Source organism: Equus przewalskii, chromosome 13, assembly GCF_037783145.1.
Source record: "Equus przewalskii isolate Varuska chromosome 13, EquPr2, whole genome shotgun sequence".
Taxonomy (NCBI): Eukaryota; Metazoa; Chordata; class Mammalia; order Perissodactyla; family Equidae; genus Equus; species Equus przewalskii.
The window spans coordinates 17,972,462-17,999,877 of NC_091843.1; the positions used below are offsets into that span (position 1 = coordinate 17,972,462).

The 27,416-nt window shown below is 37.6% G+C and overlaps 1 protein-coding gene across 15 annotated transcripts in view; it reads left to right on the plus strand.

Moving 5' to 3' along the window:
* ATP10B (ATPase phospholipid transporting 10B (putative)) overlaps positions 1–27,416 on the plus strand; it is a 286,689-nt gene that overhangs the window by 39,375 nt on the left and 219,898 nt on the right. For 2 of the 15 annotated variants that reach the window (XM_070569114.1, XM_070569121.1), the window contains exons 1-2: positions 13,270–13,470; positions 17,972–18,148. Coding sequence is in view for 1 of the 15 variants with exons in the window: in XM_070569108.1 (XP_070425209.1) it covers positions 13,454–13,470 (17 nt within the window). In the remaining 14 variants the exon portion in view is untranslated. Of the gene's footprint in view, positions 1–4,098; positions 4,166–13,185; positions 13,471–17,971; positions 18,149–27,416 lie in introns of those variants that run through there. The other 13 variants (XM_008517152.2, XM_070569118.1, XM_070569117.1 and 10 more) reach the window with 12 other exon arrangements.

Below are 27,416 nucleotides of genomic sequence, written 5' to 3' on the forward strand. Positions count from 1 at the left end.
AGTGGTTGATACAGAATTAACCCTTAGAGGAATTACTCGGCTTCCCTGTTTAAATAATGCAATTAAATAATCGTAGACTGGGTATGTACCAATATGTCTCTGGCTTGGTCCACTATTGAGCTCTAAATCTTGAGGAATCCAAAGGCATGCCTAATGTGTAATCTCAATGAATCCTAGTCACCACTAATTTGCTGGTCTTCCCAAAGCTTAGGGTACTATCATGTAGTTGGATTTTTCGAGAGGAGGAAAACTATTCTCTATATATTCTCTATATATTCTATTCTCTATATGGTAATCCAACCTCTGACTTCCCAATCACAGATATAGTTATGCCTTTTTTTGTAAGCGAGAAAAAAATTTGACACTGTTTTCATTTTGGAATATGAACTTGTTTCTGATAATATATGTTCATATGCCTTAGAAATGAGGTTCTTGTTGGAAAATATGCAGAAGTTTTTTGTTTGTTTTTGTCTTAAGAAAATCACAAAATTCACAGCAGTGGTTTCAGCAAGTGAAATGTTGAGTGCAGGTGGGGAAATTGAGTAAAGCCTCATTGTAAACCCTGTGATGATGTTTTCCTGTAAATTTAAATGAAACAGAAAGAGTAAGTGGGATGAAGTGGACTGTAGATAATAACCAACTATTCAACATGTTCAAGTTGATTGGAATCCAGAAGAATTTGGGCACAAAGATCAAAAAGGCACTGAATATTTGTGCAAAATTAGCCACTACTCCACCCCAGATGTGGTAGTGATTTGGCAGCTTTTTTTGATGATGAAAGGCTATTGTTTTTGTACAGAAGTTTCATCAGGCAGGCCACGCATGTCTGTGAAAACCAGGATTAATCTTCCTCTAGCCCTGTAAGGTTGAGATGCTCTGCATTTGGTTGGTTTTCACAGCTCTTAGGGATATCACCCCTTAGCTCTGTTAAATGGCATGTGTGTGCTGAAATATGATGCCAAAGCCATTAAGTGTTCTTGAGAACCTCTAATATGAGGAATAATATTACCATATACCTTGAGTTTTAAGATGTCATCAATTATACACATCATTGTAAATTAAATAGTAGCATCAGGGATTTAAAATATCTCATTCAAGGTACATATCAAGTGTAAAATGCACCACAATTTCAGAAACAGTAGTACGTGAAAAAGTGAGAACATATGGTAATATGACCTTTGATCTTACAAAACATATTTGAATGGATTGTTCCCACAGAATTTCCCAGGAAAAAAATGGCTACCAAGGATAGCGGAATATTAATCACTGCTGAGGTTGATGGAAAATCAAACATGGGCCTGTCATCCCATAATCTTTGGCCCAATTAAAAATTAGTTACAATGTAGAATTGTGGGGAGGGCCACTTACGGATCTACAGCTGAGGAACCTCTATCTGATGTTACTGGTGTAATTGCAAAGATAAGATTTGTACCCTGCACAGGTATCAAAAGCCAAGGTAGACCCTAGATATCAGAAACAAGATTGTCAAATCAACATGATAGACAGATGACAAAGTAAAAGAGACAACAAGTGGAAGAAACAATGAAGTGACAGCAAGAAATGGGAGCTACTGACTATTGAGGAGTGGTAGAAAGAAGAAAACTCTGGAGATGTTTGACAAGATTTTTTTTTTTCTATTGGAAAAGATTCACCCTGAACTAGCATCTGTTGCCAATCTTCCTTTTATTTTTTCCTTTTTCCCTCCCCAAAGCCCCAGTACATAGCTGTATATTCTAGTTGTAAGTCCTTGTAGTTCTATGTGAGCTACCACCACAGCATGGCTACTGACAGACGAGTGGTCTGATTCTGTGCCCAGGAACCAAAGCCAGGCTACTAAAGCAGAGCACCAAACTTTAACCACTAGGCCATAAAGGCTGGTTTGACAAGATTTTGGAAGTCTTTCCCCAAGGCTATTTGGGTGTAAAAGTGTTCCTAGCAAACACATGGTGCCTGAGCTCTGCTTCCTGTTGAGGCACAATCTGAGATACTCTCCCATCTGATACTTTTGCCTCTACCATGGTCTTCGGGAAAGGCATCAGGGAAACATCCTACTGTATGAATCAAATACTTGAATCTATTAAAAAGGTCACATTGCATGGGGGCTGGTCCCGTGGCCGAGTGGTTAAGTTCGCGCGCTCCGCTGCAGGCGGCCCAGTGTTTCGTTGGTTCGAATCCTGGGTGTGGACATGGCACTGCTCATCAAACCACGCTGAGGCAGCGTCCCACATGCCACAACTAGAAGAATCCACAACGAAGAATATACAACTATGTACCGGGGGGCTTTGGGGAGAAAAAGGAAATAATAAAATCTTTTAAAAAAAAAAAAGTTTACATACAGAAATGTGGACGTTTTCATCCTTTAAAAAAAAAAAAAAAAAGGTCACATTGCAGTACCCAGAGCCTGCTGCTCTTGGACCAAAGTCCCAAGAGACACTTTATATATCACTGTCTATGGTCATGGATTAAATGATGCTCCTGCTCCACTTCTGGCCAAACCTCGACGTCAAAGATAACGTCTAACCGTGGGTGCCAGAGTTATCAGAAAGTCCATCCTCCATTACCTTTTTCTCACTTATCTTTCATAATTGAAGCATATTAAAAGGTAATAGAAATAAGGTATAGGCTTATTTAGGCTCTTGTGAGAGTAAGCAAATAAGAATTTGGGATTCATGGGTCTTAGACACACCTATACAAAAGGAGAGCTTGAGAAGTCTTAAAACATTTTAAGAGGGGTTCTCATCCCAATCCATGTACCTGTGGTAACTGTGTGGGGGTCTACTGCCAACTTACATAGAACAATCCACTTTGGTTTAAAAGGGTTGGAGGAGAGAAGGAAGTTCCTCCCTTCAGTCTATCCATGGACAAGTATTTACTGAATCTTTACTGTAAGCTCAGGATGATGATATAAAGAATATACTGAAGTAAGGTATAATTCCTGCAGAAAAATTACTTACGTTTCAGTCGGAGAGAATAATGCAACAGCTTACGTGGCAAGCAGTCTGTAATTAGGAGTTAAATTGTCTTTGTGATTACAAAGAATACGAAAGAAGTGAATCAGTGAGAATCAAGAAATTTGGGAAGGCTTCTTGGAGAAAATGTAAAAGATAGCTATCTCCAGCAGTAAAAATCAGCATTCAGTTCTACAAACATATGTGTGTTGCCCATGATGTGCTAGGAGCTGTAGTAGGTGCTATTTATGTTCTTTTTTTTATTTCATTGCCCACACATAAATTAGTTTGACTGTCATAATGATGGTTAACCTTTATTTAGAGCTCAAAGAGTATCATGCACTCTATATGCATTATCTATGAATTAGGTGATGATGGTGTTCCCCCATTACAAGTGAGGTCATTAAAGCTTAAAGAGATGAAGGAACTTGCCTAAAGTCACACAGCTAGTAAGAAGTCGGGATTTCAACCCAGACCTATTTAACTTAAAAGCCCCAGCACCTAACCATGACCATACACTACCTCTTCAGTCTCCTCTGAAATTACACACATGACAATTTCTTAATTAAGAATTTGTGCTGCATTTAAGTCTTTGATTTTCCTCAAAAGTGACGTTGTAGAAAATTTATTTTGCCAGATTCCACAGTATCTTCAGCTATATCATTCAATTCTCAAATCCGTATTAGACAAAGTCCAAGTGAGTTGGAATTAAAAAGAAAATCAGAATAATTCATACCCCACTATAGTGTTAGGAGAGTGGGAAACATTTGCTGTGAAATCACAAGGAGCAATGGTAGGTTATTTGGGGAACTGTGGCATTTAAAAACTCGAACATTGAAAACCAAGAATATGAAACAGTTTATAACAGTTTCTTTTAATTGAGACTTCATGACATAAATGACACTGACAGTCTCTGGTGATAAAGGTGATGACAGTGGCCTTGGCACAAATCAAGCTAACAATTCTATATGGAATATATGTGCAAAGGAAGGGAACGAGCATTCATTAAATGCCAGACTCTGTTCTAAGAATATATAATATTTTTTGTTTTGAGTATATATGAAAGCAATTATCCTGATGTAAACCATAGTGAATCAATCTTTTCTTCCATCTCCAGAAATGAAATTTTCCTTTATCTTTCTCATTACAGATATCAACACAAATTATTTAGAATAAGAAAAGCAACACCGTTTCCAGAGTTGGTATTCCTGCATTTGGTAAGTTTCTATTCTTAGGTATTTCCTTCCATGAGGCTGCATCTTAGAATCTGATTATAATATATATTTGTTGGTGGTGCCTATTTAGAATCCCTGACCTCCTTCTGATTAGATAACCCCTTTTCTTGCGAATAATACTTTCCATGAGGTTAAAAGAAATGACCTTGCCACAGAGTATGTACGTGAGCTGGTGAATCAGAGTAGCCATCCCTGTAGCAACGGTGATTGGTCCAGGGATGAGCACTCAATTTAAAGTGAAACAATCAGGGGCTTTCCCAGGACTTTAGCAAAAAAATAAAATGTGTCCAGAAAGACTTTCTACTGAGGCTTCTAGACTGAGTCAGTATGTGCGTCTGGAGTTTCCCAAAGGCCGTCTGGCCTACCACATGGAGAAAGCCAGTCTAAAACACACAATAGAGGGGGCTGGCCCCGTGGCCAAGTGGTTAAGTTCGCGTGCTCTGCTGCAGGTGGCCCAGTGTTTCGTTGGTTCGAATCCTGGGTGCGGACATGGCACTACTCATCACACCACGCTGAGGCAGCGTCCCACATACCACAACGAAGAATATACAGCTATGTACCGGGGGGCTTTGGGGAGAAAAAGGAAAAAAATAAAATCTTTAAAAAAAAATAAATAAATAAAACACACAAGAGAGCTGATAACATTGTTGGAGGCCTTGGGTCTCTGGACATTCCAGTTCTGTGAGCCAATGAATTCCTCTTTGGGCTTAAGTAGTTTGGGTTGGGCAGAAAAAGTTCGGGTAGAAATACAGTGCTTATGGTGACCTCACTGAGATGGTATGAAGTGGCAGAAGTACACTGGATTGGAATTAGAGGGGCCAGCCTGGTGGCGCAGCAGTTAAGTGTGCACATTCCACTTCAGGTGGCCCGGGGTTCGCCGGTTCGGATCCCAGATGTGGACATGGCACCACTTGGCAAGCCATGCTGTGGTAGGCGTCCCACATATAAAGTAAAGGAAGATGGGCATAGATGTTAGCTCAGGGCCAGTCTTCCTCAGCAAAAAGAGGAGGATTGGCAGCAGATGTTAGCTCAGGGTTGATCTTCCTCAAAAAAAAAAAAACAAAACAAAACTGGAGTTAGAAAATAGTCTTGATGGTGACATTGACTTGTGACCTCAAGCAAACTTCCTAATCTTCCGGAGTCTGTCTCCTTTATCAGCGATACGCTAAGATAGAATCATAAAATCCTAGGCCGTATTTTTGTCTTCCATTTTTATTCCAAGTTCCATTGCTTTAGCTTTATTAATTCATAGTTATCTCTCACCTAGAAGTCATAGGGAAAGGTAAGTCACACACACTGCTTACTAGCACGTCTACATGGGCAAGGCTTTTATTTCTAGATGAAGGCCACATCTCTCTGTTCCCAGGTCTCACTCCACCTGTCCCAAGCAGCTACCTTGCAAATACATGTTGTAGACAGCCACAGGGCCTGCATAACAATGCACATTAGGCTCTGAGAAAATCCATCCCTCCTACCTTGAAAATCAACTTAACTACTTGTATTCAATAAATAGAAAATCATGTACAAAGACTACTATGCGATATCTCTTATTTAATGTCTTTTTTCTTTATACTCCTTTAAGACCTGTTCCAGCCAATGATTTCTGCACAAATGCACAATGAAAACTTCTAAATCTTTTGAAAAGGGGATTCACACCATTACACTCAAACATAATAGACCCTGAGACTAGAAATTCCACTTTAAACTAGCAGCGATATCATAATTCTGCTGAATATTCTGTATTATTTGTCATTTACCTCCTGAACCAAGTCAAAAGTATTACATATGGTGAATGGAACATCTCTTAAATTTAATTGTGTACAGAGTATTAAAATTTTACAATTTTGGAAAGACCTGAAATTCATCCTATTGATGTTCTCCTGTGGAGCAAGCTGCTCAGGAAGAGTCCCGGTTCTGTGTGTGTTCTGTGATAAAGATCAAGCCTCATACTAAGGCCAAAAGCTTGTTTCAAATTGAAAAGATGTCCCTATAACTTATACATAAACAAGACCAGTGCTATAGTTAGGCAAGTGAGTTCTCCTAGTTGGCTCTTGTTACAATTACTTGTTATCAATTGAATTTACTTCCAGTGTACCCAGATATTAACAGATGTGTGTCATTGAGAGTGAATAGCTACCATTTGTAAGTTCTGTAGATACTTCTATACCCAGCTTTACATAACTCTAATGAGATCCTAGACATACGTGGAAATATTTGCGTGACTTGTATATAGTTTTTTTTTTAATCCTAGACAGGCACCTCCTTAGCTATTGAGTTTTCTGGGGACCTCTAGTCAATTTGCCAGCTAAGCAAAGAGAACGTGGAAGTTATGTCAGGGAGTTGGACATTCTCTAAAACCTACAACTTTCAACTTCTAAAATCCTCCCCTAAATCTGATCAATGACATACTTAAATTAAATATGCTCACAGAATTTTATAGTTTCCCTTTTACCAATTATACTTAAGGAGAGACTTTTTGCTCCTGTTCCGAATAAACCACCAATGCCAAATATATGTGATGATCCAGTGGAAGGAGCACTTGGCTAGGACGTCCCTTACCTCTATCGCTTCTTTGTGTTTGGACTATTGAGATAAACTCCTAACTGATTGCTCTGGATTAGGTACTTTCCCTCAATGATTTATTCTAACATTAAATGTATTTTCCAAAGTGACAGCTGCCCCCAATCATTATTCCAGTTAAAAACTTTCCATTGGCTGCTTGTTGCCTCTAGGATTAACAATGATAGTGGTAGTAACACTAATACTTATGAGGGCCAACGCTTATTGGATTCACTCTTTTCTAGGCACTATGTGAGGTACTTTACATACATTTTCTCATTTAATTTTCACGGTAACTTTCCAAAAGTTCATGGTTGTGGAAACTGAGGCTCAACAAGGTTAGGTAATTTATCCAAGATCACAGAGCTAGTATGTGATGGAACTAGGATGTAAACTCAGATCTACCTGACTAAACATCAGACTATTAGCCATGACACTATTCTGCCTCTTCTTCCTAATGAAACACAGCTTCCAGCCAGTCTCTCATAAGATGGAAACTCTTCATTTGTTCTCTTGATAAATCTCTTGATACTCTTTGACACGCCCTCTTCTCCTGCTCAGTTTTTTTTTGTTGTCTTTAAAAAGTCATGTTCCATCTTTCAATTCTTTAGTTTTCCTTTTCTCCTGACTTTTCTGCTTTTGCTCTTCCTTTTCACCTTCATGTGCTATACCCTTTCTCTGCATCTTCAGTCAGTCGTTCAATGAACAGGTCGTTATTGTTAAGTACCTGCTGATCGGTCATTATCCCTGTCTTTCATAAACTCACCGACTAGTGAGGACAGTAGGTATGGGGGTGGGATCTATTCCATAATAGTGATAGCTGAAAAAGATGAAAGTGGCCCTGTTCCAGTGGCTAGCACTCAAAAAAAGTATTGGTAAGGAAGCAAAGTCAAAATCTCTTTATTAAATCTCATTTCATATCTTCAGGGGTGGATAATCTTATTTCTCCCAGATAAATTATAAACTCCTTGAGCATAAAACAAAGCCTTGTGTTTCTTTTTACCACGTCCACTCCTAGCTCAGATACAGGTATGTAGTAAATATTTGATATGTTCTTACCTAACAAGCATGTCTGTATAAGATAGATTTTTATGTCCTGCCTACTTTTTCCAAGGAATTTCTTCATGGCATGTATTTATTAAGTAATATAAATATCTATATTGGCAAGTATATTTCCAAATATATAGAAGGTTATTATTCTGAAGGATAAAGAATACTGGTATGGGGACAGGAATTTAAGAATCAAGACTAAGAGTGCTGTAGGATGGGCGCCATTTGATAAATATCCTCTCTGAGGATAGAAGTGATGATTTCTGCCTTACTGGCTCCGTGGAATTATTAAGTTAAGCCAGTTAGGTAAGTGACATTAAAGGCTTTATAGTCTATACCAGTGATTCTCAAAGTGTAGTTCAAGGACCCCATGGGGGTTTCTATACGAGAGTTCAACCAGAGAAACAGAACCAGTAGGAGATATAGACTAAGACATTTATTGCAAGGAATTAGCTGACATGATTGTGGCCCTGGTGAAGCAAGTATGACACCCATAGGGTAGGCCATCAGGTAGGCCATGCTGGAATTCTCAAGCACAAGCTGAAGCTGCTATCCCCACATGGAGTTTCCTCTTCTTTTTCAAGGAAGACACAGCTCTGCTTCTAAGGCCTCGCAACCAATTGAATCAGGCCCATCCAGATTGTCTATGATAACCTCTCCTATTTAAAGTTGACTGATTATAGACTTTAATCACACCTGCAAAACACCTTCACAGCAGCATGTAGACTGGTGCTTGAGTGAGTAACTGGGGACTGTAGCCTAGCCAAGTTGACACATAAAACTAACAATCACAGTCCCCAAAACTTTTTCAGGGGCCCCTGAGTCCTCCCTTTTCCAATATGAATGAGGCTGGATTTTTTCTTCATATACTTTAAACAATATAGTGCAACAGAGTGAACGCATAAACAGACATGAGAATCCAGCTCTCTTCTACTAAACCAAATACTAAAGAGATTTAGAAAGATTCTCACTAATTTTTTGTTTTGGGAAATAGTTATTTTTCATAAAAATGTTGTATATTAACATATAATGAATATATTCTTCTTAAGTGAATAATTATTTTAAAATTTTCTAAGTTTCTGATACAGTAAATACAGACAGAAATAACACAAACAAAAATTTATCAGGATCCTAAGTAATTTTTAAGATTATAAAGGAAGTCTGATTCCAAAAGGATTGAGAACCACTTTCCTGTACAAGTGTGATGATTATAGAACCTTTCCTTTATCAATAAAACAAGCGCCTCAATGATTATCCTGATATTTGGCATAAATCATTGCAAATGTCTTCTATTGCACAGCATGAAGTAGACAATATAAAAACTTGGCCTTACCTTATGAATATCAAAATGACCTAATCTGTTCCTCCTCATGCATTGATTTAAACAAATTATTATTCAAAGAATCACAAGATCCTTTTGTGACCTCCTAATGACTTGACCTGATGCTATAAATACCTATTTGAATTTTGGCTATAAACACTTTCAGCATCAATATTCAGTATTTTATTCTAAAGCTTATCTTTTGCATATCTCAGCAAGTTTTCCCTGCCAAGTTTCCTTACATGATGGTCAAAATATTTATTTGGGGGATATTTTTATTCATGTTTTATATGCTAAAAATTGTAAGCTAACAAAGTGGGTAGCAAAGTGGGTAACAAAGCAATCCCTACTTGTGGCGACTTTGTATCCCAGTGGGTAAAATTCAAGTTATTCTTCACTATTTAGTCACCCTTTGATTAACCAGGAAAATTGGAGGACAGAAAGTCTTGGAAACACCAAAAATCATGATTAAAACAACAATGCCCAAAAGATGGTGCAAAATTCATTTGACAAAAATTAATCTAAGCAAAACTGCATATCACATTTGGAAACACATTATCATTATGTAGTGTCACCCCAAAGAGTCCAGTAAAAGGAATAGTAAAAGTATAATCCTTTAAGATAGAAGTTGCAGACTGGAATTGCTACAGGGCCCTGGCAGGTAACGTAACCTCCTGAAGCAGTCCAGATGAAGAATGGGGTTACTTGTGCCCAGTTCAAAATGGGTGGCCTTTATTTAGCAATGGCCAACTCTTGACTTTTATAAATCGATACCCACGGTTGTCAGTTCTTTGGCTTGTCCCACACAAAAAGAATCTGCATTATTATGAGACATATCCTAATGGTAAATGCTGCCAACTAATCTAAAATTTAAGTCTGTGCAGGCCAGGCCACACAAAATGTTCCTGAAGATTATTACCACTGTGTAACATCTGATTTAGGAACACTGAATATCACACAAATTATTTGGTGACAAAGGATCAAGAAGTCCCTATCCACCGAGGTCGTCTGTAGCTGCTGCTGTTTTTCAGCAGAGCCTATCCTTGTCCCCTCAGTGATATTTAGTATGCAGGCTCTTCATCATTAGTTTGTCTTTGCTTTCTAAGATTAATTGCTGGAGGTCCAGACTGAGATTTCACGCTCCTTCAAATCGTTCGTCTTTGAAAGTTTGCTCAACATCTACCTGGCAGAAGAGCCAAGCTTAGGTTGGGGAAGAGAAGGAAGGACTCCCAAACCCCTGTCGTTTACTCAGTGAATCAGCCCTGCAGCTATCCCAGCCCGTCTCTTTGGGAGTCCAGGAAACATCTAAGGCAGGATTTCTCAGCCTCAGAACTATTCACATTTTGGGCAAGATAATTCTTTGCATAAGAGGATGTCCTGTGCAGTGTAGGGTGTTTAGCAGCATCCCGGGGCTTTACCCCCTGGAAGCCAGTAGCACCCTTAACCCAGTTTGACAATCAAAGATGTCTCCAGATATTGTCATAAAGTCCCCTGGGGGGCAAAATCACCCCTTGTTGAGAACCATTGATCTAGGGGTATTCATGCATGCCCCTTGGGGGTCTCTCACCTCTTCTCAGGCTGCTTAGACTGTACTCTTCCTAAGAGGAGTTCTGGTAAATGAAATGTGTTCCGTCATGTTTCATTTCCAGCGATGTTTGATGCCCTGGGCAGCTGCTCTGCTGTCCCCATCCCCTTACCTTAGTCCTGAAAAATTAGTTTTATGGCTAATCTCTCATGTTACCAACTCCTCCTCATGTTTCAGCTATTTGCTCAGTACTTCTTCCAACTCTTACTCTTTAATCCTACGCTAGTGTTTGCATCTGATTAACCAGCTAAAAGGCTTCAAGTTATTTTCCATTCCAAGTACTTAAAACGTCATTTTGTTTGTTCAGTGAGGATTAATCTAGACCCTTGCCTTTCTCATGACTAAAATTAAGACAAATAAGCACTGACAAAGTGGCCATAGGAAGATTTTTCCCCACAACTTTTTCTGCTATATTTTATTTGAAGAATTTTATGACCCTATTTGTTTTCTAAGGGGAGTAATGACATCAATCTATTAAGGCTGTTGGGGAATTAAATGAGTCAGATTATGCAGGGTGCTTGGCACAAAGTAAGTGCTCAGTGATAGTTATAAAAATTATCACCAGTAACATTTGTGCAACTTGCAGTAAACAATTTGTCTTAAGCTTATGAAATTCATCCTGGTTGTATGGTGCTGGTGGTAGGAGATGGGGGCAAAAGGCTCTGTCAACAGTTGCTTCTTTAATTGGCAAGTTAGGGCAGCAGGAATATAAAGATTAAACATGACAAACTGTCTAAAAATCAGAAATGAGAAGCATGATGCAGTCAATGAGAAATGCAAATATGTACAAAATGCTCAATTCACCTAAGTGTAGAAAAGTTGACTGCTGGAAATGGAAATTATTTAACGCTCTGAGACGTGTGATCTCGTAACATGATTTACTGGGAAATTCCAGCAGCTAGACAACAGAAACATGGCCTCTCTAACAAAAACTGAACACAGCATTTAATATCTATTATTTGTTACTAAGATTCTACTTAGCCGGATAGCGGCATTTAATTCCAACTTCATGATGCAAATAACTTGCCACATGCCTATTGGTATTTACAATCTCTAAGCAGCTTGGAAAATGAGGCAATGCTTTAAGGGCTCTATATCCATTGGTCAGCATGACAGTCCAAAAGATAGTCTAGCCTCTCTTGTCTCAAAATTGTATGTACCCCTCTGTTAGGGAAGTGGTAAGGGGAAAGACCACTGGTCCTAGGAGTGAGGACATGGGGCTTGTGGTCCCTTGTCTGCCACCAACTTCCTGGTGAGGCCTTGAGCAGATTTATGAACTTCTCTAAGCTTCAGTGTCCTCACCCTGGCACAAGGAAGCAGCACAAAACGACCTCTAATTTGCTTCTGGTGCTAACATTCTGTGATTAACCAGATCTGTGATCCTAGGTCACACTTGTGCCAAGAAACCATGGGACTCTGAGAAAAGGAACAAGGACTTGCAAAGCACTCTTCTCTTCAGCAGATGGAAAACTACGAAATGTCAAGTGCCTTTTAACAACATTCTAGACTGTTCAAAGTGTTAGGCAAATTTTATATCGTTTAGAAATGTCTAGCTTGTATCCTACTGTTACAGCTATTCAGATTTTACATGTTGTAGCTGTTTCTTCTCTTCTAAAATGCCTCCTATGTCCATGTTTCTTCATAGCAGTCTGATAGGATCCAACAGCACAAAGTCCACAATAACCCTAGCCACCAACCAAGATCATATGTAAATATTTTCATGAAGTCAGATATTACCTTCATTTCTTTCCACCTCCTTTTTTTCTTAAACTTGGTAATATTCCCCTTTTGTTACCCTCAAAATAGGCTTGTTGTTTGCTCTGTCTTCTCTTTTCCTTAGGAACCCATCAATAACTATCCATGACTATGGCAACTGGTTCATGACATTTACCCCAATTAGCTGAGTTACAGGCAACTCAGTAAAAGGATAGGACATGAAAATTTCTTTTTTAGGGTGTGAATCAAAACTCTCAAAAAAGCACAAAAAATAATTCTGATTTTCTGTATGTTTGAAGCATTCACATAATCCGTAAGTATAATATATTGGTCCCACTTTCCTTATTTTGTGTAATCAAACCATAATCAATAAGAACTACAACTATTTCAAAATGAGATTTCTGAAGCATTGAGGACAAATTCATCAGGAGCACACATATAAAAGTCACTGGAGAGAGTCTTTTCTTTCTTAAGTGCCCTTGAAACCCAGCAACTGAATTATATTCCAGGCCCCAAAGGAGAGCTACAAGGTTATAATTGTCTCACACTTAATTACATGCATTGCAAAAGGTAAATGGACGAAGTCATTTTTGTACCATGTATAGAAAATAAAATCTCTTATAAATTTTGTTCTTGCTGGCCCACTGATTCACAGCAAGCAGAAATTTATGCAAGAACCATGTCTAACAGTGATGGTGTTGTTTAACTGTGCAGCCGAGCCGAGAACACTGCCTTCACTGTTCTGGGCCTGGGCCCCGCACTTACAGATGTGCTATTCTTCTTCTCTTGGGGCCCTGGTGAGGTGGCTTCTTTTTCTGTTTTCCTTTATTGGTCACAGTTGTTTCTTTCCAGGCCATCTTCTCTGAGTTTCCAAGGGAGCATTAGCTTAAGGCCTTGCCTTGACACGGTCAGATATAATCAGAGAAATGAAAATTGTCATAGGAAAGAGAAAAGATATTTTAGCCAAGCTGCACAAGAGAAATAGAGCCACTTTCAAGCCCCGTTTCCTGTAGCTTCTAATGGAGCCTGCTCAGGAGGGATGTCAGCTGTGCGGGGGTAAGTAAAAGCAACCTGGCCCTTCCTACATAACCAGGAATGACCACCTCCTATGATGACTGAGTCCAAGTTTTGAATCAGGTCTGAAATATAACTATTTCTCTTTGTGCTGCATTTGAAATCTCATTTGGCTTGCTGAGGGCGAGATCTATGTTCCTTTTGTATCACTGTGTTGTATTTTTCTTCGATTGATTTCACTAAGATAAACTGATGACAAATGCTACTTCCTTATGTGTGATAGAGCTTGCAGCCTGAATGTACCTGAATACATTTTATGATAAATAATATATCCTGCATTCATCCAGTGCAGTCTGAGGAAGCAGACGGAGTTAGTGTCTTGTTCTCAAAGCAGAAAGAAACTACAGCTTTAAGGGAGAGAGTGAGATCATTATATGGCTTCCCCGTTTCATCTCAGTAAGCTCTGAAGCTGGCAGTGGTTTTCAACTATCTGTGGGAACTTTGGTTTCCCTTTGAGTTCAAAGGAGAAAATAGATGCTTAAAGAAAAATCTGTTTACTCTCTAAGTATTAACTACTCCTTCCAGAAAAAGCCCCATGCATGCAAGTGAGTCTGTGATGAACACCTTTAGTACAATCCTACTGTGGCATGCTATTAGGGCTAGGGTAACACATCTCTAACCACAAGGTAAAAAGTAAATTTTTTGAAATCACTCTCAGCAGCTAGTTGTTTAAGCTGAAGGCGGTCATATATCTGGGAACTCATTTGTCCTCCAAATTTGCTACACAATTCTGGCTAAGGTAGTCAGAGGGGAATTCAAAATTCTAGGGAGGAACTTGACCTGCAACAACCGATCTGGCACTCATCTGCTTTCTTCTCCAACATCCCTTTCTCTGGTTCCAGATCTTGTAAACATACAGGCCAGAGAACTAGGAGCGTCATTCCATTAACAGATGCACTGTTACATTAAGCCATTAATCAGGCAAATCACAAATGTTTTCTTTCTAGACGTTACTATAATTAGTCCTAATAGTACCTGCTAAATTTGTCATTTCATTGCCATTGATGACTTTTTAAAATTTTATCAAATAATTCATTTCTCCTATTTATATAGATTTAAGTTGTATTTCTACCTCGGAGGGTTCAGGATCTCTCTCCTCCAGTTGTGACTATATAATTCCCAAAGAATATAGCAGCGGAACCTCACCTATTGGGTGGATGAATGGACTCTTGAGAGACTGAAAGTTGAAACTCACATGCTAAGTTTGCAATAAAACCATATTCCCCTCATGCTAAAGGATGGGCGTTATTGCTTTGAGGCATATGGTGCTAATAAATCAGCTGAGGGAGTCTGCCGTTCTCAAAGGCAGAGCTGGAAAGGGAACTTAATCCAGCCGCCGGGTTTATAGGTGGTGACACTGGGACTCGGGGAAATGACGTCTGAGTTACTGAGACGAAACAGTGACTGGTGTCCAAGGCTCGTGGCTCTCAATCCAGTGCCAGCTTTTCTACCACCTATTCTCCAAATGGCCCTTGCTGTACCAGAAGGGAATAAAAGTCTTCTTGACTCAAAAGTAAGCTAAAACAGATTGGATTTCTGAGACTGATTCTCTCCACCTACCTACTCTCCTGAAAGTAAACCTTAGCCAGACATTCTTAGATCCTTGTTTGAACCTAGGAAGCTCTGTCTTCATTGCTGATTAAATGTCACTGATTTCTCCCTTTCCAGTAACATCACTTTCAACATTTTCTGCTAAAAATTTCAAGTATCCGGAGCCCTTTCTCCTTCTCATCTTTTCTCTATGGAATACACTTTTGTTAAGAGATTGAGTAAATGGGTTGTTACAATAGCAGTGGTGTGGCTTAGTAAAAAAAAATAAGCGTTGGAATTGATCTTGGAATTGAATCCCTTGTTTTACGTCTCAGTAACCGTGTGACATTAGACAAGTTTCTTAACCTCTCAAATCCTCACATTGTGTGCGTGTGGGTGTGTAATCATCCAATACAACATAAGGACTGGCTCACAAAAGCCGCTTTATAATTATTAGTCATTTCTATTCATTGGAACCAGATGAGAGGGAATATTATCTGTCATGGCACTTTTAGTGTTATGTGTCTCAATGTCTGGAGCAAAGAAGGAGAATCTCATTTTCTCCTTTTGGCGTTAATCATCACTGGCTGCTGTTAATGCGGACAGCCTTGCAGATAGTTAGCAGCCTGCAAGCAACCTGAATTTTGGGGGAGGACAGACTTCCATTCCTTAACCAAAGTTGCTGCAGGCTGCTCCCGTGTGGTGTAGTATCAATTTGAACTAGCTGGATTGAAGAAACAACACAGGAACATAAGAATACATTGTTTCTTTGCCTGATCTGCCTGTTTAAATAAAAATACCGGAACCCTGCAAGCTTGGTGGAGAGATTTTCACACACAAGCCACCATATATTCCTTACAGCCTCCTCCCCAAGTACAACCCAAAACAGTGGCTCTCAAAATGGGCTTTTTGGGCCTGCTGCTTCAGCATTACTCAGGAATTTGTTAGAAATGCAAATTCTCAGGCCCTCCTCCAGACATACTGAGTCAGAGTCTTGGGAAGACTCAGAAATCTGTGTTTTCCGCAAGCTTCCAGGTGATTCTGATGCTGACTGGAGTTAGAGAACCATGACCTGGAGAATCTGCCCGAGTGCTTTATGGCCTACGGTGTTTCTCAAAGTGAGGAGTAGATACCAGAACAGTACTCAAAACGATCTGAGATTGAACAAAGATGACATTAGTTCACACTCTGATGTGGCATCAAATAGCGGAATCAGAGTGAAAGTTTTCTCTGCTTTGATTCTCTTTCCATTCTTAAGTCTTAGTTTGATGTGAATAGGTCTTTAACACCTCTCTAACCACTGCTAATCTCCTCTTTCAAGAAAGAGAGTATGTGCAAATTCAGTGTCTTTAGGGACCAGCAGAATCTAGCGATATTTTGGTTTCTTTGTATTTGCTTTTATGAATACCTTTGATTTAGGCACATTATATTTGTTTTACATTTATGTAGTGATAAAAAGTTTTCTTTATAAATGTTTACGTGAGTCAATTTAAAGAAAAAGTTAAGAAAACTATAATACAGTTGGTGTGTAGATGTGGAAAGAATGAGTGCATTCAGAGAAATGCTGGTATGCTAGAGGGAACCTAGTTACATCAGCACTTTAATTCCGTTTGTGGCATTTATGAGCTGTACTCCTTTTCTTAGCCTCCATTCTTTCGTCTATCAAATGGGAATGATGATATCGACATCATAGAAACGGTATGAGAATTTATGTATGGCAAATGCTTGCTGCAATCCTTAGAATGTAGCCGGTACTTGCTGCATTCTTATTCCCTCAAGTTTTATTTGGGAGTCAATTTGTGTGGCCTTCAGAATACCATTTCTTTCTGGGCTTCAGAGTCCTCATTTGTAAGACAACCAAAAGAGACCTGATGATCTCAAAGGCCCCTTCCGACTCTTCACTGATATGTATATGCATGTATTTTGTATGTGAGTATCTATATATACTTATATATATATAATAAATTCTGTATTCCCTACCTTTTTATAAGCATGGTGTAGGCATAAGTAACTGTATTCCCCAGACATAAACCTTGACTGCTAGGGAATAATATTGAAAGTGGCTGAGCTGTGTTGGAAAATAAAAGTCAAGTCATGAGGAATGTGGGAGCTGATGTACATTTCAGAGCTCAAACGTAATTTCATCGTATTTTATTATCATCTGTCAAACTTAAAGCAACACTGAGACTAGAAAACAGATTGTCATGGAGGTTTCTGAGGACAATGGTTTCCATGAGTTGGTGTAAATATATTCAGAGAGACTTGTTTCTCCTTAATAACCCACGTTTTTCCTTCTGAATTGCTGATGCGTTCGCTTATAGTGTTTGAAAGGCAGCTTGTCCTTTGCTGTCAAGTGAACTTGATAGAATAATAGAAAATTCTGATAAATTCAATCAGACCTTGTTGTTTCCTAAGGGAATTTCTTGGCTACTTATTCTACTGAAGGAGAAAAAGAGAAGATGGTGTTTCTTTGGTCTTGTACAAAACACTGACCAAGTTTAACCGTGCAGGTTCCAGTTAGCAGGACCTGCTTGAGTTTTCCCTTCTCGGCATCCCAGGGGACAGTGCTGCAGGAGTGTAGGGGCCCTTTGGAAGGTGAAAGCAAGACATAAAGGGTTACTACAGGATTGCCCTGTTATGAAATCAGAAGTGGTAACCATCAACTTACTGCTTGTAGCATTCTTGTCAATCAGGAGACTTAAAATCCAGAAAAATGGTGAAGTGAATTTCTCAATCAGAATATAAAATAGCTTGCACTATCTTTTACATAACTGACTATTAAAGAGTCCCAGAAGCTAGATCCTCTAAAATATTGACGATTCTGATGAAACACCCCAGTGGGGCTATTCGACTCAATTCAGCTGTCACTTAATTGAAAATTATTATGTAAGGCACAGGGAATGTGCTTGAAGTTACACAAAGGTTCAAGTTACTATTTTACTATCTCTTTAAGCTCCAGTCTCACCTATAAACTGAAGATAAAATGTTCCCACTTCACAAGATTGTTGCGAAAATTAACCAAGGAGATGACATTGGAAATAACCAGAACAGCTAATAGTCACTGACCACTTACTACTTGCCCGGTGTCACTCCAGGGGCTAGGATCATTTAGCCTCAATCAATCTCTGAGGTAGGTATTATTCTTAGGTCCAGGTGGTGGATGTGGGAACAGACGCCAGAGAGAACTAACTTGCCAAACATGTAGTCTGGCTCTAGATGCCTCTTCTTTAAGGCTTAAAAACACTTGACATTGTTCTCAGCATTTCCTATGAGTTGAATCATGTGAAATTAGATACTTGACCTTTTTTCTACTCATAAAAAAAGCAATTTTGTGTGATCCTACCTAATAAGCATTGAATATGGATTAATAGTAGCTACAGTTGCTACTGCTAAAATAGTAACAATAATAATATTGATTTTTATCTTTGAACCTCCTCATTAATGTAAGAAATGCAGGTGACACTATAGCGTAAAGACCACTAGCTTGGCAATCAGGAACGAGGTGATCTCTAGGTCTCTGTTTCCCCATTTGTAAAACAAATGGGATTGGTCTTTTTCAGCTCTAATAGTCAATGGCAGAGCTTTAAAAACTGCATTGGGAAAAGGACCAGGTTTTTGGCCAATCCATCTTCAACCAATAACTTCTACTGTGAATGACTAGTACATAGTTCATGTCATACACAAGGCGAGTTTACTGATCACCTGCTTGCATATCGTAGCAGGGTAAAAATCAGCATATCCAGATCTAAACGCACATTCTCAATTTCTGTATTTAACTTCTTGTAAACCAGTAATAAACAGTTCATGGACTGGTGCTGCTTCATGGACTATACTTTGAGTAGAAATGGATCTCCATGATATATATAAATAAATTCTTAAAGAAAAGGGAGCGTGTGGGTGTGTGTTCGTTTCCCTTTAAAAATGTATTGTTTGGAGGTTAGAAATGAATATCATTAAAAACTGGAGAATTTTAAAAAGGAAGGCCACAGATGTGTGATATAAACAACAGTACTCAGAACATTTGGATAAGGTAGAGAAAAGAAGGCAGTGTGTACCAGAGTCTGTTAGTACGTTTATTTTAAAAAATTGTTTTTTTATGTAAATAATAGCTAAGCACGTTCCACGTTGTCATGTTTGAAGCACTGGGGAAGTAGAGGTAAATGAGGCCTTGCCCCTCTCCTCCAGAAACTCACGGTCCAGCCAGAGACGCAGCACATAAGCATGAAATTGTAGAATAGCAGATAATGCTCTGAAGAAAGACACAAGAAGCAGCATTTAATTTGGCTGGAGTATCAGAGGCGGCTTGACCCCTAAGGTGTAATTTCTTATATTTTGGTGTTTCGAATAGTTTTTCTTTATTAAAAAAAAACTTTTTTATTCATGTCTAACTCACACACACACAAAGTAGACTAATCTGGAGTATACAGCTTTGATGAATTATAACAGAGTGAACACGCTCATGTAGTCACTGCTTGATCAGGAAATTGAATGTCACCCGCTTTCCGGAAGGTCCTGACGTGGCCCTTCCTAGCTGTGGTCCTCTCCCTCTCCAAATGTAACTATGACCCTGATTTCTAATACCAAGGATTAAATTTGCCTGTTCTTGAAATGTTATGTGAATGCAATCACACTGATATAATCCCTTGTGTCTGGCTTTTCTGTTCAGTGTGATATCTGTAATCATGCTTCCCAAACTGTGTGCCAAAGTATCCCAGAGCACTGCAGGATATTTTTAAATTTTAGAGAAACATAGTGATATTCAGTATCTATCAGACACTGAACAAAGTAGTATCTCGTGCTAGTTTACAATTTCAACATTAGACTGCACTACATTCCTTTCCGTGGTGTCGTGTCTTTGCAAACATTCAAGGGGCTGTGATTAAAAGCAAGTACATGCAAAAATTTGGAATAATAAATGGCAGGTTCTAATCTGATTCCAAGATTTGAGATGCTGTGCAGAGTCCAGCGGGCACACACATCCCACTAATAACAGTTACTTTGGTTATTTAAGATTGAAATTAAAATATTAGTTTTTTCTTTCAATTGATGCGTACTTTTTTTAACATAGCTGCTGAGTTGCTAGGACAGAAATCTTTATTAAGTTATTGAGACCTAACTACTTAATAATTGGAACTATTAGATACTTCTTTTGGTGGAGTAGCATTATGAAAACATTCCTGAGACACTAAGTGACCTGAGAAAGTTTGGGAAAATCTGGTCAGAAAGTTCATTTGTATTGTTATGTGCAACAGTCTTTGTTCATTTGCATTTCTGTTTAGTTTTCTATTGTGTGAGTACACCATAGTTTATTTATGTATTCTACGGTTGGCAATTTGGTCTGTTTCCAATTTGGAACTATTATGAATATTGTTCCTATGAACAGTTCTAAATACATCTTTCAGCAAACATTCATGTATATTTCAGTTAGGTATACATTTAGGAGTGGAAATACCGAGTCATAGGATATGGACATTTCAACTTCAGTTGAAACTGCTAAATAGTTTTCTAAAATGGTCATTCCAATTTACATTCCCACCAGGGTTGTACAAGAGTATCTGTTGTTTCATATCCTACTAATATTTAATATTTTTAGTCATTTTAATACAGCCAATTCTTGTAGGTGCAGGCAAATCCAGATTTTGTGCCGCCTAAAGCTTAATTCAATTTTGAGGGTCTTACCTAAAAAAAGATAGTAAATTATAAATACAAATTTAAGTTTAAGAATGATTAATTATTGAATAGGAGAAAATAAATTACAGCAAATTATAAACTTTCAAAGCTGAAAAATAACCCAAATATCACAAAATCAAGAAAAATTGAGAAAAGTCATGAATTCATTGCCCATCATAGCCCCTACAATTTTCCCTCTTTCCACTTTTTGGTTGCATATTCCTAGATTACCTCTTCATATGGCAACAATTTTGTATTATCACTTTCTCTGGAGAAAATAGAAAGACAATCCAGTCTTTCTTATAGTACACTTGATCAAAACTTGTTTTCAAAATATAGATCATTTAGGGAAGTTTCTTTATGTTTAAGAATTTGTCAAATTTAAAGAAATTTCTATAGATTTTTTTCCAAAACTGAACTGCAAATTTTTAGGACGTCACAAATAGTACAGCATGTAATCTTAAATATACTTTGAATTGGTGAAATTCATTCGTCATCCACGTCCTGGTTGTAGTGGTTTATTGTGTATTTTGCTAGTTCTTCCCTTTGTTTTGTGTCTCCATCAGCACAGCAGGTAGTAAGAGCTAGCAATTAATTACCTGTACCTGGGGGGTGACCGCAAACCATATACAAATATCCCGCTAAATCCAAACTAAACGTTTCCCCAACTTACCTTCCAGTATTCGGATCCCACATACCCTCACAGCTGCTTCTATGATCATATGACTTTTCTCCTCCCCCCACCTCCCATTAATATGTTGAAATATCTTCGTTACTTTTCTAACTTAAAACCACTCTCGCATTCCTGTGCCACCTAGTCAAGATGTATTATCCTTTTTATGAGTCTCTGAATTTAGGGTGGGAAATATTTTGTTTAGAGTTACTACTTCTACATTTATAAAAGATTGGGCAATAATATTCCTTTTCTTCAGCTTTATTGAGGTATAATTGACAAATAAAATTGTAAGATGTTTTAAGCATACATCATGAAGATTCAATATATACATACATTGTAAAAGGATTCCTCCCACCTAGTTAATTAACACACCAATCACCTCATCTTTTTTCTAGTTGCGACATTTAAGTTCTACTCTTTTAGTGTTTTCAATTATACAATACAGTGTTATCAATTACAGTCACTGTGTTATACATTAGATTCTCATTAGACATATGAGATATTCATCTAACAGCTGAAAGTTTGTACTCTTTTACCAACCTCTCCCTATTCCCCTACAGTGCCCCTCAAGTTCCTGGCAATCACTTTTCTACTCTCAGTTTCTATGAGTTTGATTTTTTGTGTTAGATTCCACATATAAGTGATACCATGCAGCATTGATATTTCTCTGGCTTATTTCATTTAGCGTAATGCACTCAAGGTCTACTTATGTTGTCACAAATGGCAGGGTTTCCTTTTTTCTCATGGCTAAATAGTCCATTGCATATATATGCCACATCTTCTTTATCCATTCATCTGTTGATGGACAATTAGGTTGTTTCTATATCTTGGCTATTGTGAATAATGCTGCCAGGAACCAGATATCTCTGATATCCTGGTTTCATTTCCTTTGAATGTATACTCAGAAGCGAGATTGCTGGATCATATGGTAGTCTATTTTTAATTTTTTGAGGAAGATCCATACTATTTTTCATAATGACTACACCAATTTACCTTCCCACCAATAGTGTACAAAGGTTCTCCTTTCTCCACAGCCTCAAAACATTTGTTATTTCTTGTCATTTTGGTACTAGCTGTTCTGGCAGGTGTGAGTTGATATCTCATTGTGATTTTAATTTGCACGTCCCTGATGAATAGTAATGTGGAGCACCTTTTCACGTACCTGTTGGCTTCTAAGAACAAATGTTTATTCAGATCCCCTGCCCAATTTTGTCTTATTTTTTGGTATTTAGTTGTATAAGTTCTTTATATATTTTGGATATTAACCCCTAATTGGATATATTATTTGCAAATATTTTCTCCTATTCTATAGGTTGCCTTTCATTTTGTTGCTTTTCTTTGCTAGACAAAGCTTTTTAGTTTGATGTGGTCCTACTTGTTTATTTTTGCTTTTATTGCCTTTGCTTTTAGTATCAAATGCAAAAAGTCATTGCCAAGACTGATGTTGATGTTACCACCTACATTATCTGCTAGGAGTTTTATGGTTTCAGGATTCACATTCAAGTCTTTAATCCATTTGGAGTTGATTTTTGTATACGGTGTAAGATAGGAGGCAAGTTTCATTCTTTTGCATGTGGCTGTCCAGTTTTCCCAACACCATTTATGGAAGAGACTATCCTTTCCCCATTGTATATTCTTGGCTCTTTTATCACAAACTAATTGACCATATATGCATAGGTTTATTTCTGGGCACTGTTCTGTTCCATTGATCTATGTGCCTTTTTTTATGCTAATACTATACTGATTTTATTACTATAGCTTTATAACATGGTTTGAAATCTGGAAGTGTAATGCCCCCAACTGTTATTCTTGCTCAAGATTGCTTTGGCCATTTGGGGTCTATTGTGGTTCCGTAAAAATTTTAGAATTATTTTTTCTATTTCTGTGAAAAATGCCACTGGAATTTTGATAGGTATTGTACTGAACATGTAGATCGCTTTGGGAAGTATGGACATTTCAACAATCAAACAATTAATCGAGCAGTTCTTCCAATCCATGAACACGGGATATCTTTTCATTTATTTGCATCATATTCAATTTTTGAATCAATATCTTATAGTTTTCAGTGTACAGATCTTTCACCTCTGTGGTTAAATTTACTCCAAGTGATCTATTATTTAATACCATTATATGTGGGATGGTCTTCTTAATTTCTCTTTCTGATAGTGCATTGTTAGTGGATAGAATTACAACTGATTTTTGTAAATTTATTTTGTATCCTGCAACTTTACTGAGTTTGTTAATTCTGACAGGTTTTTAGTGGAGTCTTTAGGATTTTCTATATATAAAATCACGTCATCTACAAATAGAGACAATTTTACTTATTTCTCTCTGATTTGGATGACTTTTATTTCTTTTTCTTTCCTAATGCTCTGGCTAGGACTTCCAATACTACGTTGAATGTAGTTGGCAATAGTGGGCATCCTTGTCTTGCTCCTGATCTTAGAGAAAAAGCTAAAAGCTTTTAGAGTATTCAACTTTTCACCATTAGTATGATGTTAGCTGTGGGCTTGTCATGTAAGGCTTTTATTTTGTTGAGGTATGTTTCCTCTTACCCAGTTTGTTGAGAGCGTTTGTCATGAATGGATGTTAAATTTTGTCAAATGCTTTTTCTGCATCTATTGAAATGATCATATGATTTTTATCCTTCATTTTGCTAATGTAGTGTATCCCATTGATAGATTTGTGGATGTTGAACCATCCTTGCATCCCTGGAATAAATCCCACTTAATCATGGCATATGATCCTTTTAATGTATTGATTAATTCAATTTGCTAATATTTTGTTGAGAATTTTTGTGTTTATGTTCATCAGGGACATTGGCCTGCAATTTTCCTTTCTTGTAGTGTTCTTGTCTAGTTTGGGGATCAGGATAATGCTGGCCTTGTAAAATGAGTTTTAAAGCATTCCCTCCTCTATTTTTTTGGAAGAATTTAGGAAGGATTGGTATTAATTCTTCTTTAAGTGTTTGGAAGCCATCTGGTACTGGACTTTTGTTTGTTGGTAGGTTTTTTATTACTGATTCAATCTTCTTACTAGTAATACATCTGTTCAGATTTTTTATTTCTTCGTGACTGAGTCTTGGTAGGCTATATGTTTCTGTGAATTAATCCAACTCTTCTAGGTTGTGCAAAATGTGGGAGTATAATTGTTCATAGTAGTCTCTTATAATTATTTGTATTTGTGTAGCATTGGCTGTAATATCTCCTCTTCATTTCTAATTTTGAGTCCTCTCTCTTTTTTTCTTGGTAAAAACAGCTAAAGGTCTATCTATTTTATTTATGTTTTCAAAAAACAGTTCCTATTTTCATCTTTTCTGTTGTCTTTTTATTCTGTTTCATTTATTTCCACTATGGTTTTTGTTATTTCCTTCCTTCTGCTAACTTTGAGTTTAGTTCTTCTTTTTCTAGTTCCTTGAGGTGTAAAGTTAGGTTGCTTGAGATCTTTCCTTTTATCTTAACATAATTTTTTATCACTATGAACTTAGACCTACTTTTGCTGCACTCCATAAATTTTGGTGTATTTTATTTCCATTTTCAACTTTCTCAAAATATTTTTGATTTCTCTTGTGATTTTTTTCTTTGACCCATTGGTGGTTCAGTAGCATGTTGTTTAATCTCCACATATTTGTGTTTTTTCCTGTTTTCTTCTTGTAATTGATTTCTAGTTTCATACCATTGTGATCAGAAAAGATGCTTGCTATGACTTCAGTCTTCTTAAATTTACTAAGACTTTAGTGGCCTAATATATGATGTATCCTGGAGAATGTTCCATGCTCACTTGAGAAGAATCTGTATTCTACTGTGTTGGGTGGAATATTCTGTAAATGTCTGCTAAGTCCATCTTATCTAGGTGTGGTTTAAGGACAATGTTTTCTTATTGATTTTCTGCCTGGATGACCTATCCATTGTTGAAAGTGGAGTATTGCAGTCCTCTACTATTATTGTATTACTGTCTGTTTCTGCCTTCAGGTCTGTTAATATTTGCTTTCTATATTTAGGTGTTCCTATGCTGGGTGCATAAATATTTACAAGTGTTATATTCTGTTGTCAGATTGACCACTTTATTATTATATAATGATCATCTTTGTCTCCTATAGTCTTTGGCTGAAAGTCCATTTTGTCTGATATAAATATAGATCTCTTGAAATTTTTTTTGTTTCTATTTCCATTCAGTATCTTTTTCCATCCTTTCACTTTCAGTCTGTGTGTACTCTTAAAACTGAAGTGAGTCTCTTGTAACAGCATACAAATGGATCTTGTTTTTATCATCCATTCACCCACTTTCTTCTTTCAATGGGAGAATTTAGTTCATTTACATTTAAAGTAACTATTGATAGATATGGACTACCATATTTGTAACATTCTACTTTAAGCTGATAACAACTTAACTTCAAGTGTATACTAAAACTCTCCAATTTATTCTTTCCACACACATTTAATGTTTTTGATGTCACAATTTATCTTTTACCTGGTGTATCTATTAACAAATTATTGTAGTTACAGTTATTTTTAATACTTTTGTCTTTTAACCTTCATACTAGAGTTATAAGTCATTCACCCACCACCATTACAACTTCGGAGTATTCTGAATTTAACTATATTTACCTTTACAAGTGAGATTTATAGTTTCATATATTTTCCTGTAAGTAGTTAGCACTCTTTTGCAATTCTCTTTAACAGTTTTTGTAAGGTCAATCTAGTGATGATGAACTCCTTCAGCTTTTGCTTGTTTGGAAAACTTCTTATCTCTCCTTCCATTCTAATGGACAACTTTGTCAGACATAATATTCCTAGTTGGGAGTTTTTTCTTTCAGCAGTTTGAATATATCATGCCATGCCCTTCTAGCCTTCAAAGTTTGTGATGAAAAAGTCTCCTGATTGTCTGATGGGGGTTCCCTTCTATGTAGCAAGTATTTTTTTATCTTGCTGATTTTAAGATTCTTTCCTTGTCTTTAACTTTTGATAATTTAGTCATAATGTGCTTCATTGTGGGTCTCTTTAGATTCATCTTATTTGGAATGCTCTGGGCTTCCTGGATTTGGTTGTTTCTTTCCTCAGTTTAGTAAAGTTATCAGCCATTATTTCTTTTAATAAGCTTTCTGCCCCTTTCTCTCTTCTCCTTCTGGGACCCTACAATGTGTATATTGTTCTGCTTAATGGTTTCCCGTAAGTCCCTTATACTGTCTTCACTCTTTTTCATTTTTTTTCTTTTTGCTGCTCTGATGGGATGAATTAAATTGCTCTGTCTTCAGGTTCACTGATCCTCTCTTTCACTTGATCTAGACTGCTGTTGAACCCCTCTATTGTATTTTTCGTTTCAGTTATTGTATTCTTCAGCTCTGTGATTTCTGTTTAGTACTTTCTTATATTTTTTATCTCTTTGTTGAAATTCTCCTTTTGTTCATTATTTTCTGACCTCAATGAGAACCTTTATGCTCAGTGTTTGAACTCATTATCAGACAAATCATTTATCTCCATTTTATTAAGATCTATTTGTGGAGTTTTATCTTGTTCTTTTGTTTGGAACATATTCCTTTGTTTCTTCATTTTCCTTGACTCTGTGTTTATTTCTGCATGTTAAGTAAAACAGCCACTTCTCCTAGTCTTGACAGAGTGGTCTCGTGTAAGAGATGAATCATCAATCAGCCTGGTTGGTGTTTCTGGTTGTCTCTCAAAGCTCTGTGATTGTCCAAGCCACCTTCTTTGTTCTTCACGGCTTCCACTAGTCGAGGTTGTGCCAAGACCCATACATGTCCCCAAAGGGAGGATCAGGGGGTTGACCCCATGGCTGAATGGTTGGGTTCATGTGCTCCACTTCAGCAACCCAGGGTTTTACCAGTTTGGATCCTGGACATGGACCTAGCACCGCTCGTTAAGCAATGCTGAGGCAGCATCCCACATAGCTCAACTGAAAGGACCTACAACTGGAATATACAACTATGTACTGGGGGGCTTTGGGGAGAAGAGAAAAAAAAGGTGGAAGACTGAGAACAGATGGTAGCTCAGGGCCCATCTTTAAGGAAAAAAAAGGGGGAAGATCACAGTCAGCA